This window comes from Cyclopterus lumpus, chromosome 23, assembly GCF_009769545.1.
Source record: "Cyclopterus lumpus isolate fCycLum1 chromosome 23, fCycLum1.pri, whole genome shotgun sequence".
In the NCBI taxonomy this organism is placed as follows: domain Eukaryota; kingdom Metazoa; phylum Chordata; class Actinopteri; order Perciformes; family Cyclopteridae; genus Cyclopterus; species Cyclopterus lumpus.
The window spans coordinates 13,821,865-13,835,898 of record NC_046988.1 but is presented as its reverse complement, the minus strand read 5'-3'; the positions used below and the strand labels follow the sequence as shown (position 1 = coordinate 13,835,898).

The 14,034-nt window shown below is 44.6% G+C and overlaps 2 protein-coding genes across 4 annotated transcripts in view; one reads left to right on the top strand and one right to left on the bottom strand.

The window, feature by feature from the left end:
- LOC117726010 (ankyrin repeat and BTB/POZ domain-containing protein BTBD11-A) overlaps positions 1 to 6,904 on the bottom strand; it is a 117,623-nt gene extending 110,719 nt beyond the window's left edge. For all 3 annotated transcript variants that reach the window (XM_034525978.1, XM_034525979.1, XM_034525980.1), the window contains exon 1: positions 5,558 to 6,904. In XM_034525978.1, the coding sequence (XP_034381869.1) occupies positions 5,558 to 6,422 (865 nt within the window). In that variant the 5' untranslated portion in view covers positions 6,423 to 6,904. The remainder of the gene's footprint in view (positions 1 to 5,557) is intronic.
- Positions 6,905 to 9,735: 2,831 nt separating this feature from the next.
- LOC117726012 (cryptochrome-1-like) overlaps positions 9,736 to 14,034 on the top strand; it is a 6,348-nt gene continuing 2,049 nt past the window's right edge. Inside the window, exons 1-8 of the mRNA XM_034525982.1 lie at positions 9,736 to 9,934; positions 10,027 to 10,528; positions 11,705 to 11,813; positions 11,918 to 12,060; positions 12,146 to 12,330; positions 12,557 to 12,645; positions 12,769 to 12,909; positions 13,626 to 13,937. Coding sequence (XP_034381873.1) covers positions 10,371 to 10,528; positions 11,705 to 11,813; positions 11,918 to 12,060; positions 12,146 to 12,330; positions 12,557 to 12,645; positions 12,769 to 12,909; positions 13,626 to 13,937 — 1,137 coding nt within the window. The 5' untranslated portion in view covers positions 9,736 to 9,934; positions 10,027 to 10,370. The remainder of the gene's footprint in view (positions 9,935 to 10,026; positions 10,529 to 11,704; positions 11,814 to 11,917; positions 12,061 to 12,145; positions 12,331 to 12,556; positions 12,646 to 12,768; positions 12,910 to 13,625; positions 13,938 to 14,034) is intronic.

The following is a 14,034-nucleotide window of genomic DNA, read 5'->3' as shown; positions in this document are numbered from 1 at the left end:
TAGAATTAGACCAGAATTACACAAGTCAGTGCAGACTGACAGATGATGGGTTTATAAGTCCGTGGGATCCACCACCACACATCATATACTGGTAGAAATGCTCCAATAAAGGTTCTTTCCCTGTGGTTGGATCCAATTCAATTCAATTTGTTGTGCTCCATGTCCAATGTGACATTTAAAATAAAAAAACACGACAGTAAATAAAAGACAAGTATGAAAATAAATGAGAAAAAGCCCGTTCTTGTTGATTCTTGCAAAGCCTTTAATCGCTTCGACTCGTGGAAGCCAAGTCGTCATGTTATAGTATAATAATAACAATAATATGCACTAATCTGTGCTCATGGGGGCTGCTGGGAAACGTCGGCTAACTGTCGGTGTTCGCATTGCGCAAGAATGTGACCCCCCCCCCCCCCCGCCGTGCAGGAAGGCGTCAACGACGGAGAGACACACAACAGACTTCCTGTTTCTGCAGGAAGTGCTCAGAAACTTGACAGCGAAAACCCAGGATGAAAGGAAAGAGATGTCAGCTTGAAGAAGGAAAGGGCCGAGATGGCTACCGACTAGAGGAGAGAGAGATTTGGTTTTTCTCTTCCGTAATGAAAAAGATGCAAAAAACAAACAACAACACCGTTAGCTACTTATTTGATAAGCTACACAGTACGGTTAAAGGACCGCCTGTCGCTTCGATTACTTATATATCGCCTCCTTCATATGATAAGGTGCTGCTGTGCTATTTGCACATATTTTAAATGAGGTAATATGCACACATTTGATGAAAAAAAATCGTCAAAAATATTCCGATCCACGAAAGTCGTCGCTAATAGCCACGCGCAGCTACGGTGAAGCTATCGGCGCCTTGTTGGCGGTGACTGCGGCGCTTTTATTTGGGGGGCGTCATGCCCCGACTTTCCACCGATCAACGGCATATTAATTCCCCAAAAAATACTTATTATAGATTTTTTATTTTTTTTTTACCCTCACAAGAAAAAAAATATGTAAATATGCACACACACACACACAAGGAACTGTCACATTTCAGTTGAGGCTCGACGAGGAAGTGTGAGGGGGTTGGAAGGTTTTTGGAGGAAAGAAATAAGTCAGTGGGGAGATGAGCGCCTGTCACTTTCATTCATTTTGAAGTGCCGTGTGCAGAGAGCCGGTTGTCAACAACAGCACCGTGAGAAATATAAATATATAGGAAATAAGACTCTCTTCCCTTCTTTCTCCACACATAAACAACGTAAACTCCAGGATCCTCTCTCGGGTGCGTTAAACAATAGCAGAGGGAGGGGTTTTTCTGATTGACGCCACGCTGCTTTTTAAACAATGAAAACACGAACGCTGGAATAATGCAAGTCATCTGCCCGCTGCATAATTCAAAAAGCACAGGGGCTGGGAAGTAATGAGTCACAACGCCACATTTGACTATGTGATATGATTGCATCTTTAAATTGCGTATTTGTTCTCCAACAAACGATCCTGATGAGGCTTTAAAACTCAAGAGGGCAATCAGTCGGCAGACATTTTATTTTTATTTTTTTCCCTGACCAAAATGTTTCGACATCAAGCTTTTTCGTACTGCTATTTGTTTTTTTTAATTAATTTCCAAAGCTAGAAGTTCTCTGAGGAGAGCGTGCATGAGCGACGATGGAAGTCACACTGCTTGTTGCAACGGCCAACAATTCTTTTATAAAGCAATCGTGAAAAGTCCCCCAAAAAAATATCTCTGACTCACTAAGTGAGAGGAAGTGAGGATGTAACGTCCAGGAATGACATCCGAATTACAGAGAAGACGACATTTCACAACAGTTTGATAGCTTGACTCATATAATAACGTCTGAGTCTCAAAACATCAATAGGTGTCGCAATAGGTGTCGTCACGGAAACGAGTTTCATTATTTCTAAAACACAGAGAGCACCCCCCCCCCCTCCCCCCCCCCCCAAACAAAACTATTTTTAAGGAGTGAAAAGCAGAAAACAACAACAACACAAAAGCCCCTCTGTGATCTGAACTGTAAAAGTTCAAAAGAATGATTTTTTTTTAAAGAAATATAGCACGAAAAAAAAAAAAAGTTCAATTAAAAGAGGAGTGGTGCGCCTTCCCGAGTCCCTGAAGGCGTCACAGTTGAGTTCGTGTCGCGCTGACAGATAAACATCAAATGACGCCGCGTGCCCCCGACAGCCGCTGTCACGCGGGCGGGTTCGAGATCAAAGACGCCGAGCGAGTCTCTCCCGACTCTCGAGATGTTTGTCGTCTAATCTCGCCGTGGCAACGCTTGGATTGTTGTGCATTCGCTAATACGGGGGGGGGGGGGCGATTAGGTCATTGTGACTTTGCAGCCTCGTCTCCATCGATTTTCCATCGAGTGTGAGACGAAGCTCATCCAACGCCAATCGGCCACCCTGTTGCACCGACTTCTCACCCGTAAGGGTCGAGGGGTCGAGGGGTCGAGGGGTCGAGGGGTCGAGAGGTTAACGGATGGAGCCGATAATAAAAAGGAGAGGAAAGTGGGGATAAAGCAACAAGAAGAGAGATGACGCTGCTGCTGCTGCACATCCTGGTACTTTCTTTCTTTCCAGCCCAAAGCACTGATGTCTTTGATGTCTCTTTGCAGCTGTAATTCAGTTATGATTCAACCGTCACAACATTGATAACACGCGCGATAGCAGACAGATACAGCAGCGCGCTTAAGCTCCAGTCTGACTGCAACGACGACGACGACGACGTTAGCCAGAAGCGACACGCGTCTCCTCTTCATTATTGATGTAGCTTTGTATATCTAAAATCCCATTTTTCATTCTTTATTTCATTCATGTTATCATTTTCCCACGCTTATGATGCACCGCTTTTCTGAAAATATGTCCGTTATACAGTGAAGTTTATTTCAGAGATTAATTAGCGTATCAGCAGCTGTATTGGCCGCCCCTTGTTTGTAATTTCTCTGACAATGTTAGGAAATCACATGTCCGATCTCTACATGTTTAGTAGTTTGTACGTGTCATGTGTTTTAAAAAAGGAAATCGGCCAATGAATCATCATCAGATTTTATCCACCTTAAAAAGAAAAATCCAGCATCGGTCGGGATATAATTCATAACGACTATTTCCCCTTATTCACCTATACACTCTGAAAAAGGAAAAGGGGATCCACGCTCCGTTGCCATGGAAATAATAAAACCACAACATTTAGGCCCCGCTGGCCCGGAGCACAGTTGCAGGTGAGTTTGTGGAGATCCCGGAGAAGCTTATGAAATAGATGTCAATATTTCCACGAGCCACGAAAAAACATGGGAGGTAAAAAAACTAGAAACGCAACCCCACCACGAAATAAAAACTTCCCCATAAGTTCACAGCCATCGATCAAAGGTTTGCAGCCTTTATTAAATTACCACGACGCGAAGATCCATCACGTCCGGCTCCACCGGAGCGACCGGCAATCTGTCGGCTCATCTGCGAGTCCACCCCCCCCCCCCTCCCTGCATCCCCCCCCCCCGGAGGAGGGCGAAGACAGGCGGATGAAATTATAACAACAGATCGGACAACAAAAGGAGGCCGAGGCGGCGCGGCTGTGAGTGGAGCTTATTAAAAAATACCACAGTGGAAAAATAAATATATGCAAACGCCGAGCCCGCCCGCCCTCCAGCAGGGAACGCGATATATAAAATATGGTGTGGAGGAGACGGAGAGGCGGAGAAGGAGGGCGAGCATGGCGCCCCGCCGCTGAGCTAATAGACCGACTCCCGGCTGGGCGACGAGATTCTATTATGTTGCGTCATCTGTCCCGCCGGAGATCGGATGGGAAGTCGGGAGGCCTCCACCTGCAGCGCTTCCACAAACAGGTCAGGAAACCCCGTTTGTCCATCGGGGCATTCTGCATTTTACAACTTTTTTCGGAGATAATTAATTGATTAATAAGTGCTAATAAAAGAGGATGAAATGACCCTGACGAGTTGGAGATGTCTCTTTCCCGATGGAGGTCTATGGTAAAAAATGGAAGTCAAGGCGGTTTGTTGGACAACGACAGAGGAAACCGTCCCCCATTGGTCCTTTTTAGGGCCTAAACCGACCAATGGATGATCACATGGTCTCAAATCAAAGGCCCAAAACTGCCCGTAGAAAAAGGATAACGTACACACACCTGAGTGCCGAATACTGCTTCTTTGCAATGTGCCCGTATATATATATATATATATATATATATATATATATATATATATATATATATATATATATATATTAAAAAAGAGCACACATTTCTTTTTCCTGACTGTCAAGGAGCGACATCATGCCGGGTTGTGCGAGTGCAAATTGTCACCTCCTCTGCACCATCAGGAAATGATGCGTTCCACATAGAAGTGTGTGTGTGTGTGTGTGTGTGTGTGTGTGTGTGTGTGAGAAGAAATGCCTCACGTCCAGTATTTTATATTATTGTAGATTGAATGAACTGTCGGGCACCTTTGGGCTCCGGGGACACTGGGATCAGCACGTCTCTTTCACTGTTCTCTGACATTTAAAGTCCATTTCATGAGAGTAATTGATAGTTTTCGGTCCCGATTCATTCGTCACTTGAGGGGCTGAAACGTGCATCACGTCACGATGAGGTGACGACGCCTTCAAGCTCACCGTAACGTAAAGAAATATATAAACATTTAAATGTAAGATGCTTCAAACCCTCCATTTCTGCTATTGACGTCTTGGTGTTATTAAGGATTATTGAAGGAATAGAACCTGCATTTGTCCCACAAGTGTTGAACAAAAAGGAGGGAGGGAGAGGGGGGGGGAGAGGGGGGGGGGGGGGGGGGGCGATCATGCTGCAACACTTCCCAAAAAGAGCTGCAGTGTGATTCTTTCGGTCAACATTTCAAGTCCCTTCTGCTTTGTAGTCTCCGCCAGCTCATTCAGGGCTTCGGATGAGAGGGCCGGCCCACACCGACCGGCCTACACCTTCTGGAGCGAGACGGTAATAGCATCGCCATCGGGAGGGGAGGGTGTGTGTGTGTGTGCGTGTGTGTGTTGGGGGGGCACACATGCAATATTAAAATCACCACACGCATATCTTCTGCACAAAAGCACCCCCGACAACGTGGACATTCTTGGAGCTCGTTTGATCCTCCTCGACCGTAAACAGCTTTGATAACCATGAAGCCGGTTCCTGTTTCACAGCAACGGGCCTCGAGGTCTCCGCTGAGGGTGATAAATATTCAAGGCACTGTCAAGTCCTTTTGTTTGGGGAGTGCAATTATACTCCAGTTAGACAAGCGGGGGTTATTATCCAGCATAATTACACACGTTGTGTACACGTAGGACATTTTCCAACTGGGCTATCTACACACACCAAGCAGATTATCCCTTGGAAAAAGTATTTTTCTCCCAACAAAATAAAGATATTTTTTCTTAAAAGACACAAATAAAACTTGTTATTGCCCCTTGCTTCTAGATATTTCCTGGAACATAGATATCTTCCTTTTGAATCACATGGGGACACATCCAGCACCACATGTGACAAATCTAAATATTTCATATTTAAGCATGTTTTTTTCTGTTCCACTGGTCTTACCACTTGAGTTCTTCCCACAGATGAGGTGCTGGTAGGGCTGCAGCAGACCCCAGATCTCCGAGTCGCTGTTGATGGCTTGCTCCAGTGACTCCAGCGTGAACTTGGGGATCCCGTTGTCCCTCTCCACGAGCGCGCTGCGCAGGACGCGCCTGAACACCTCTCTGAACAGACTCTCCACGCACGCGGTGAGGTAGATGGCGGCGTGCTCGTGGATCCTGAGCGCCACCCGACTATCCACCATCCACCTGAAGAACTTCCCCACGGAGAACACCAGCCCGCAGCGCGCCGACTTGCCCCGGCTGAACTTGTCCCCGGTGCTCATGTTGTAGAGGGACAGCGCGCTGAGGGCCGCCGCGATGCAGTTCACGGAGATGGTCCACGAGAGCACCACCTTGATGGCGCTCTGGATCTCGTGCTTGGTGCACCGGGCGTAGCGCAGGCTCAGCCGCTGCGCCTCCCGGGCCACCCTCACCAGCGCGCGGCCGATGAGCGCCGAGAGCCGCGCCAGCACCTCCGGCGGAGGGTCGCCCACCATCAGCTCCTCGTCTTTCCTCAGTGCGCCCTCCACCTCGCCGAGGCTCCATGGCACGTCCTCCAGCTCGGTGAGCCTGGCGCACTGACCCGAGCACTCCAGCGTCTCCGTGTCCTCCGCCAGCACGGTGTTGACCGTGTCCAAGCTGTTCTGCCGGCTGTGCATGGATTCCGTCAGATGCCAGCCGTTGCCCCCGTGCGCGATGGACTGAGGCGCGTCGGAGCAGCACAGCGACACGCTGGACGACCTGACCGAGTCCGCGGCGCCACCATAACCCGAGTCGAGCGTTAGATCCTCCAGCGTCCTCACGACGGTCTTACCGGTGCCTGCCATCGCTGCACCGCATACTGTTGGGTGAGCTTGGTCTCTCAATTAAATGCCACAAACTCCTTTTACCTTCTTTTTGGGGTTTTCCCCCCCCCCACACACACACACACACACACACGCACGCACACTCCTCAGCCGCTGTCCGAGGTTTAAAGGCAGCCCTCTCCGGTGCCACTTCCTCTTTAAGTGTCCGGGTTGTCTTCGATGTGTCCACAACTTCACGCGCGTAACCCGAGAGCGCACGAACCCTGCGCGCTCCCCGCAACAAGCGCAGCGCAGGCAGGACTCCGGAGGAGAGGTGGAGCCTGGAGCCCCCCCGTCGGGCTGAGAGGAGCCAATCCGCGTCTCAAATCGGCTCTGACCGAGGCTGACGACCCCACCCCCACCCCAAAAAACCTGCTGCTGCCGCCGCCTTCGAGCAGAGCACACCTGGTGAACCGGAACCAGCCGCTCCGGGATGACTCCATCGAGGAGGAAGGAGGTGGAGAGAACGCGCACCGACGACACGCATCAACAGGAGAGGGACGGCATGACAGCACACCGACATTATACACCGGTGTCATTCGTCAGAGGTCAAAGGTCATGCAGCTGTTTGCTCTCGCGTACGTCCTGATTCTAATATGATGGGGAAAAGCAGCTTGCTGTACTATTTATATCCTCAGTTATTATAGAAATAACTTTAATGAAATGCACACATTTTAACTACAATATTGTCGTGAATTAACCTTTTCTCCCACTGCTGCTCTGTTAATAGTCATAATAATAATAACTTATTAGGAATCTGGATAAAAGACAACGTTTCTATTGTATAAAGGTGTATTTTCTTTAATCACATATAGAGACGTGTGCACACATTCCTGCTGCAGTGAAAAGCAGCTTCTTCCCACTCGTGATAATCTTCAGTAAGAAAAGTGTCTTTTCTTGAGGTACTCCAGAAGCTTTAATGCCGGATCATAAATACTGTTCAACGCGACGGAGGCTTCGCATTTCTTCGTCCACGATGATGTTTATTCTCCACAATACACTTCTTCTTCCCCTCCTCCCTTTTTCATTGTTGCCAGGCCGTGAAAAAACAAAGAGTGGGTGATTTTGGATTGGGAGGAACATGAGAGAGGAACAGTTGGTCGGATCGATGATTCATCCGTTCTGCTGGGGCTTCTCCTCGTACGCCGGAGCCGGACCCAACCATCTGTCCTCAGAACAGATAAGAAAAAGAGATTTTTTTTTTTTTTTGAGAGATGACGCCCACTCTCGCCCCAAGTGATTGACAGGGGGAAAAGTGAACGGACAAATGGTGCGAGTGTCTCATTTTTGGAGCTGGGTCGACCCTCCACGTGGGAACACATCAGGCCTCCACATTTTTGCATGAAAAAAAGCAGATTATTATTCACCGAATATTGAATTATTTACCCGTCAACACGAGGGGAGATTCTGATTCTCACAGGAAACCCCACATGTAAAAAAAAAGATGCTGAGCAAATGACAGCAATGCATTTAGCATAAAGAACCCTTCCTGTGAATGTAAAGAGTTTCTTCTGAAGCAGGTGTTTCCCCTCCTGCAGTCTGCCGGCAGCTCTTGATGCAATGCAGCACATCTTGCTGACTAACTCAGGTGAGAGCGGTGGAGGTGGGCAGCTGTCAGCTGCTTCTCCGCGAGCACTGTGGTCCTCACGTACCAAGCTTCGGTTGCCTGGTAACAGCAGAAGGATGATGATTCTCCCGTTAGCATTTTGCCAGGAGAACCAGAGTGCATCGTGAGGACATGCACGTAGTGGTGCTGCACAGTCACGTTTTATATTTGGTAATTTATTCAATCATGTTAATTTTTTTATTTATTTATTTCCCCGTGTGTTTGAATTATATAATATAGAGCATTTTGCTCGTTTTTACATGTTATTTACTGTGTATTTTGTTCTTAAGGGTTAGGGTTACACCTCAAAACTATGACTTATATTGCATGTTGTATCATGAATTGTACTTTATTAAGAGTTACAACATGTTAATTGCCCTTATACCATAATTATGTGGGCATATTGGCCCACAATGTGTAATAGACTAAGAAACAAAAGTGCAGCATCCACTATAACAACTTATTATAATCATTTAACATTAAAAGTTATCGCCTGCCACAGAAGGAGGCGGTAATGAGACGAGGTTATACTGCCACCTAGTGGCCAAAAGACGGTGCTACTTCTACAGACTACATTTTATGTCTTGCACAATTACTACACGTTTTATGTAAAGGAATATTGTGATGCATTTCTTATTTTGACACTGGAAAAACATCAAATGCAAATAAAATAAGATAGTTTGGGACGGTGAACGACGACTGCTTCTGATAATATTGATCATATAATAAATTTAACCTACAGAAACACTGAAATAGATATAGGGAGATAAAGAAGGTAATATTAGTCAAATTATTTTTAAAAACAAGGCAAAGTGTTTTACTGAGATAAGAAAATAAACACAATGTGATATTTCAACAAAATGAAATAAAATATAAACATAAACAAGGTCCGCATGAATAGTCACGAGTTTAATTTAATAAAAGGAAGTGCCACACAAAAAAGGTTTCGTGCAAATCATAAGCAAATCATAAGGCAAAAGTAATAAGAAATGCAAATGTTGGTAATAATCTTCTCTTAAATCGAAGCCCAAAATCTGAACATTCACCTGCTGCAGCTTTGAATCGATTTGGGAGTTTCGATCAGTTTCTAACGAACTGTGCAACTGATTTCTGTCCGCAAACATCAAGTGCGTCAGCTACAACTACAGCGCTGCGATGACACACGCAGACACACGCACACGGACGCGTGACCGCCCCCTCCTCCTCATGCCCGACTTCATGTGCTGATCCGGGTACTTTCATGGTAAACAAGCCAGTGTGTGTATTCAGGATGCTTTTTGAACGCTTATGCTTTTATACCAACTGTATGTATCTATAAGTGTATGTGCACATCTTATCTTATTACAAATATTTATTTTTTATATTAATATACTTATACTATATAAAATTAAAGTATACACTTCCAGCTGAACTCCCCTTATAATTAAGATGTTTTTTTCCCCCAGTTTGGCATATTGGCCTTTTTTTTTTTGGGCATAACAAAGTTATTACGCTCGTGACCCCTCGTGGTAAATAAGAGGTCACCGGCGTAATAACTTTGTTTTGGAAAGCACGCTGCAGAAACGTGACAACGAAGGAGGAAACCCACGCAGGGCGCTCGACCAATCACGGAGCTCATAGCCAGTGCGCGTCCTCGTGTGTGGGCGGAGTCAGGAGTTTGTAGGCGCGGCGCCGAGGGTTGAGCAGCTTATTCGTGGACTGACAGTGCGCGAGGCGACTCTTACGGCACCGACAAGGATTCACAACAGCTCCGGGCTTGTTCAGGCTGTTTTAGGACGACGATTTTTACAACACAAAAAAAACCCTGCTGTAATTATATTTAACGTGGGTCGTGACAACTACTTTTAAATCACAGGCGTCGTCGGTTTACTCTGTTACTTAATTACACGTAAGTAACGTTTCCAGAGTTAAAGCCTTGCAAACGCGTTTTAAGTACTCGTCCAAAAATATACGATCTTTTCTTTTCTTCATCGGTATAAGGCGAAACGAGGTTACGGCGCCTCCCTCGTCGAACCGGGTCCTAAAGCCCACCGGGTTGCCCGTCACACTTTCGGAGAAAGAGAGAGCCGTCTCGTGCCCAAATGGTTCAGCGGCCAACGGTTTTTAAATTCTTCGACACAATGGAAAAGCTTCTGTTGGAGCAAGGTTGATCGCAAACGCAGGAGCGTGCACGTCGACGTAACAGTCACGCGCTTTTTTCTTCCGAAATTACACCTTTTATTTTTTTTATTGGAATACATCTTTTTTTTAATTAGCGAGTCTAAATAAAAAATACACACACACACACACAAAAAAAAAAAAAAAAGCACTCGTCCAGTTGAGTAATGGTCATTAATACGATCCACTGGTTCAGGAAGGGCTTGCGTCTCCATGACAACCCGTCGCTCAAGGACTCTCTGCTGGGAGCGGATTCTGCCCGCTGCGTCTACATCCTCGACCCCTGGTTCGCAGGCTCCTCCAACGTCGGGATCAACAGGTGGAGGTGAGCTTTACACACATGAAGTTAGAACAAAGAAAACTAATATTTAGAGGTTCTTTTTTTTTTTGTCTGTGTAGTCAATTTGTTGCAGAAAAAACTTTAGCATATGTGGGGCGGTGACGTAATCACGCTGATTTTCCACGCCCACAAACACCTTTACGCACGGGCAAGTTTGTTTCACTTGTTTTTAATCACACTGTGCCCGTTACTTAGCATTTTTATGGTGCGCTATTTATTAATAATAGAAGGATATTTTTTTTAGTTTATCAATATTATATCGATATGATATCAGACTGGATATCGTCTTAGATTTTGGATGTTGTAATATGGCATAAAAGTTGTCTTTCCCTTGTTTTAAAGGCTGGATTACAGTACAATTACGTAATTTCTGTTCTCCCCATATGTTATCATCAGCTCATTGTAGAAAGATTAATTTCAGTGTCCACGGGGCTTTCTTTTGAATGTGAACCTCCATTTGTGGAGGGTTAAATTCTTTTCTTATAATCTCACTCGTGGAGAACACTGAATGAAATGAAACTAAAACTGCGTGTTAGGTCATTCATTAAAAAAAATATTACAAAAGTACAGTATCTAGTATTGTGAATTAAAGAGTATTAATCTCCTCATTTACGCATCGGTGGATGTTTTATGTTGGGATTATTCTTGCCCAAATAATTGAGATTCATGATATAATTCTGAGACCAAAGACTCTTAAAATGACACTCAAACAGGCTGAAATCACCTCGTCTTACATTCGATTAAGAAACAAAATATTTTGGGGTGGGATTAATGAACATTTCTGCATTTTCACACTTCCAACCCGTTGCTCTGAACGTTTTGTTTTTTAAATATATATATATATATTTATTTTTTTAATTTAATTTTTTTAATATAGGAACTCTTGTAATATTGACGCTGGAAAAAAAGCTTTTATATTATATAAAAGCTTATATTAAAGCTATATACAGTATATTATTATTATTATATATATATTTTATTATATATATATATATATATATATATAATATTTATATTTTATTATATTTATTTAAATATATATATTATATATTATATTGGAACTCTTGTGATGTTGAAGCTGGAACAAAAAAGGGGACATTGTGTGACTTAATGAAATGTATGTATATATCCTACATGGTTACCGTCTCTTTCGGCCTCCAGGTTCTTGCTGCAGAGTCTCGAGGACTTGGACTCCAGCCTCCGGAAGCTCAACTCTCGACTGTTTGTGATCCGGGGACAACCCACCGACGTCTTTCCCCGACTTTTCAAGGTGACGTCTCATTCGACCCGTCGAAGCCGAAGCCGCCGCCCCCCCCACACACCGGTTTCGCCATCGTTCCGTCGCTAACGTTTTTTTTTCCGATGTCCTTTTAGGAGTGGAATATTTCTCGTCTGTCTTACGAGTACGACTCGGAGCCGTTTGGGAAAGAACGAGACGCGGCTATCAAGAAGCTGGCCTGTGAGGCCGGAGTGGAGGTGACGGTTCGCATCTCCCACACGCTCTACGACCTGGACAGGTGAGCTTTGAAGCCGCCTACGAAACAAACATTGTTGTTATCGTTGTTATTGTTGTTTGACTCTGTGCTCGTTCCACTCCTGCAGGATCATAGAGCTCAACGGGGGTCAGTCCCCTCTCACCTACAAGCGCTTCCAGACGCTCATCAGTCGCATGGATTCAGTGGAGACGCCCGCGGACTCCATCACGGCCGACGTCATGGGAAAATGCAGGACGCCGCTGTCCGAGGACCACGACGACAAGTTTGGCGTCCCCTCCTTGGAGGAGCTGGGTGAGTGTGTGTGTGTGTGTGCGTGTGTAGGGGGGGGGGGGCCAGGCTGGACCACGTCAGTAGCTCGGGGTTTTTTATTACCGTACCTGAACGCCATAATAACTGTTTTATTAATGCGGTTTATGAGCACGTTTGTCTTCCTTCTGTGTCATTAAATCCCCGAAGGTAAACGGGACGCGGCATTAATGTGTTGATTTCCCTTTTGGGTGGCGTGCGGTCCCTGCAGGTTTTGACACCGAAGGTCTGTCCTCCGCCGTGTGGCCGGGGGGGGAAACCGAAGCCCTCACGCGGCTCGAGAGGCATTTGGAGAGGAAGGTCGGTCGGAGCCTAAACTTCTCACTGTCTCGTCGTTTAATGGTTTCCATCGCATTAAACTGCTGCTATCATGGAGAGGGAATTATTATAAATATTTACGCCGTCATTCATTGTCTCCATCAGGCGTGGGTCGCCAACTTTGAGCGTCCCAGAATGAACGCCAACTCGCTGCTCGCCAGCCCGACGGGCCTCAGCCCGTACCTGCGCTTCGGCTGCCTGTCCTGTCGCCTCTTCTACTTCAAACTCACCGACCTCTACAGGAAGGTGAGTCACGGGAAAACGCCTCTGATCGTACCCGAACCACGAACTACTGGAACGGCCCCCAAAAACTGTATTATATTTAGGCCAACACTGTTAGATTAGAAGATATATTCACATTGTGACATTTCTTCTTTCATTCATGCCACATTTCTTTTATTTTTGAGATCTACCCTAAATATATATAAAATAATATATATGTTAAATAATATATATTATATGTATATATATTACATTTATATATATATATAATAATATATATATATATATATATATATATATACATACATACATAGATAATAAATATACACACATACATAATATATATAAATATATATACACATACATAATATGTATATATATATATACACACATAATATATATATATATATATATATATATATTATGTGTGTATATATATATACATACATAATATATATATACATACATACATAATAAATATATATATATATATATTACATTTATATATATATATATATATATATATATATATATATATATAGTGTGTAATATATAATATATATATATATATATATATATAGTATACATAATATATATATATATATATATATATACACATATATAGTATACATAATATATATATATATATATATATATACATACATACATACATACATACATACATAATAAATATATACACATACATAATATATATATATATATGTTCTTCACCCCTCCAGGTGAAGAAGAACAGCTCGCCTCCCCTCTCGCTCTACGGTCAGCTGCTGTGGCGCGAGTTCTTCTACACGGCGGCCACCAACAACCCGTGCTTCGACAAGATGGAGAGCAACCCCATCTGTGTTCAGATCCCGTGGGACCGCAACCCCGAGGCGCTGGCCAAGTGGGCGGAGGGCCGGACGGGCTTCCCGTGGATCGACGCCATCATGACGCAGCTGAGGCAGGAGGGCTGGATCCACCACCTGGCGAGACACGCCGTGGCCTGTTTCCTGACCAGAGGAGACCTGTGGATCGGCTGGGAGGAGGGCATGAAGGTCGGCCGCGCTGACCGTGTGCATCTTTATTTGCTATTTTTATCCCGTTTATTTAAATTCTTCCGATTTTGTAGCTTTTGATTTGGAGTTTTTTGTC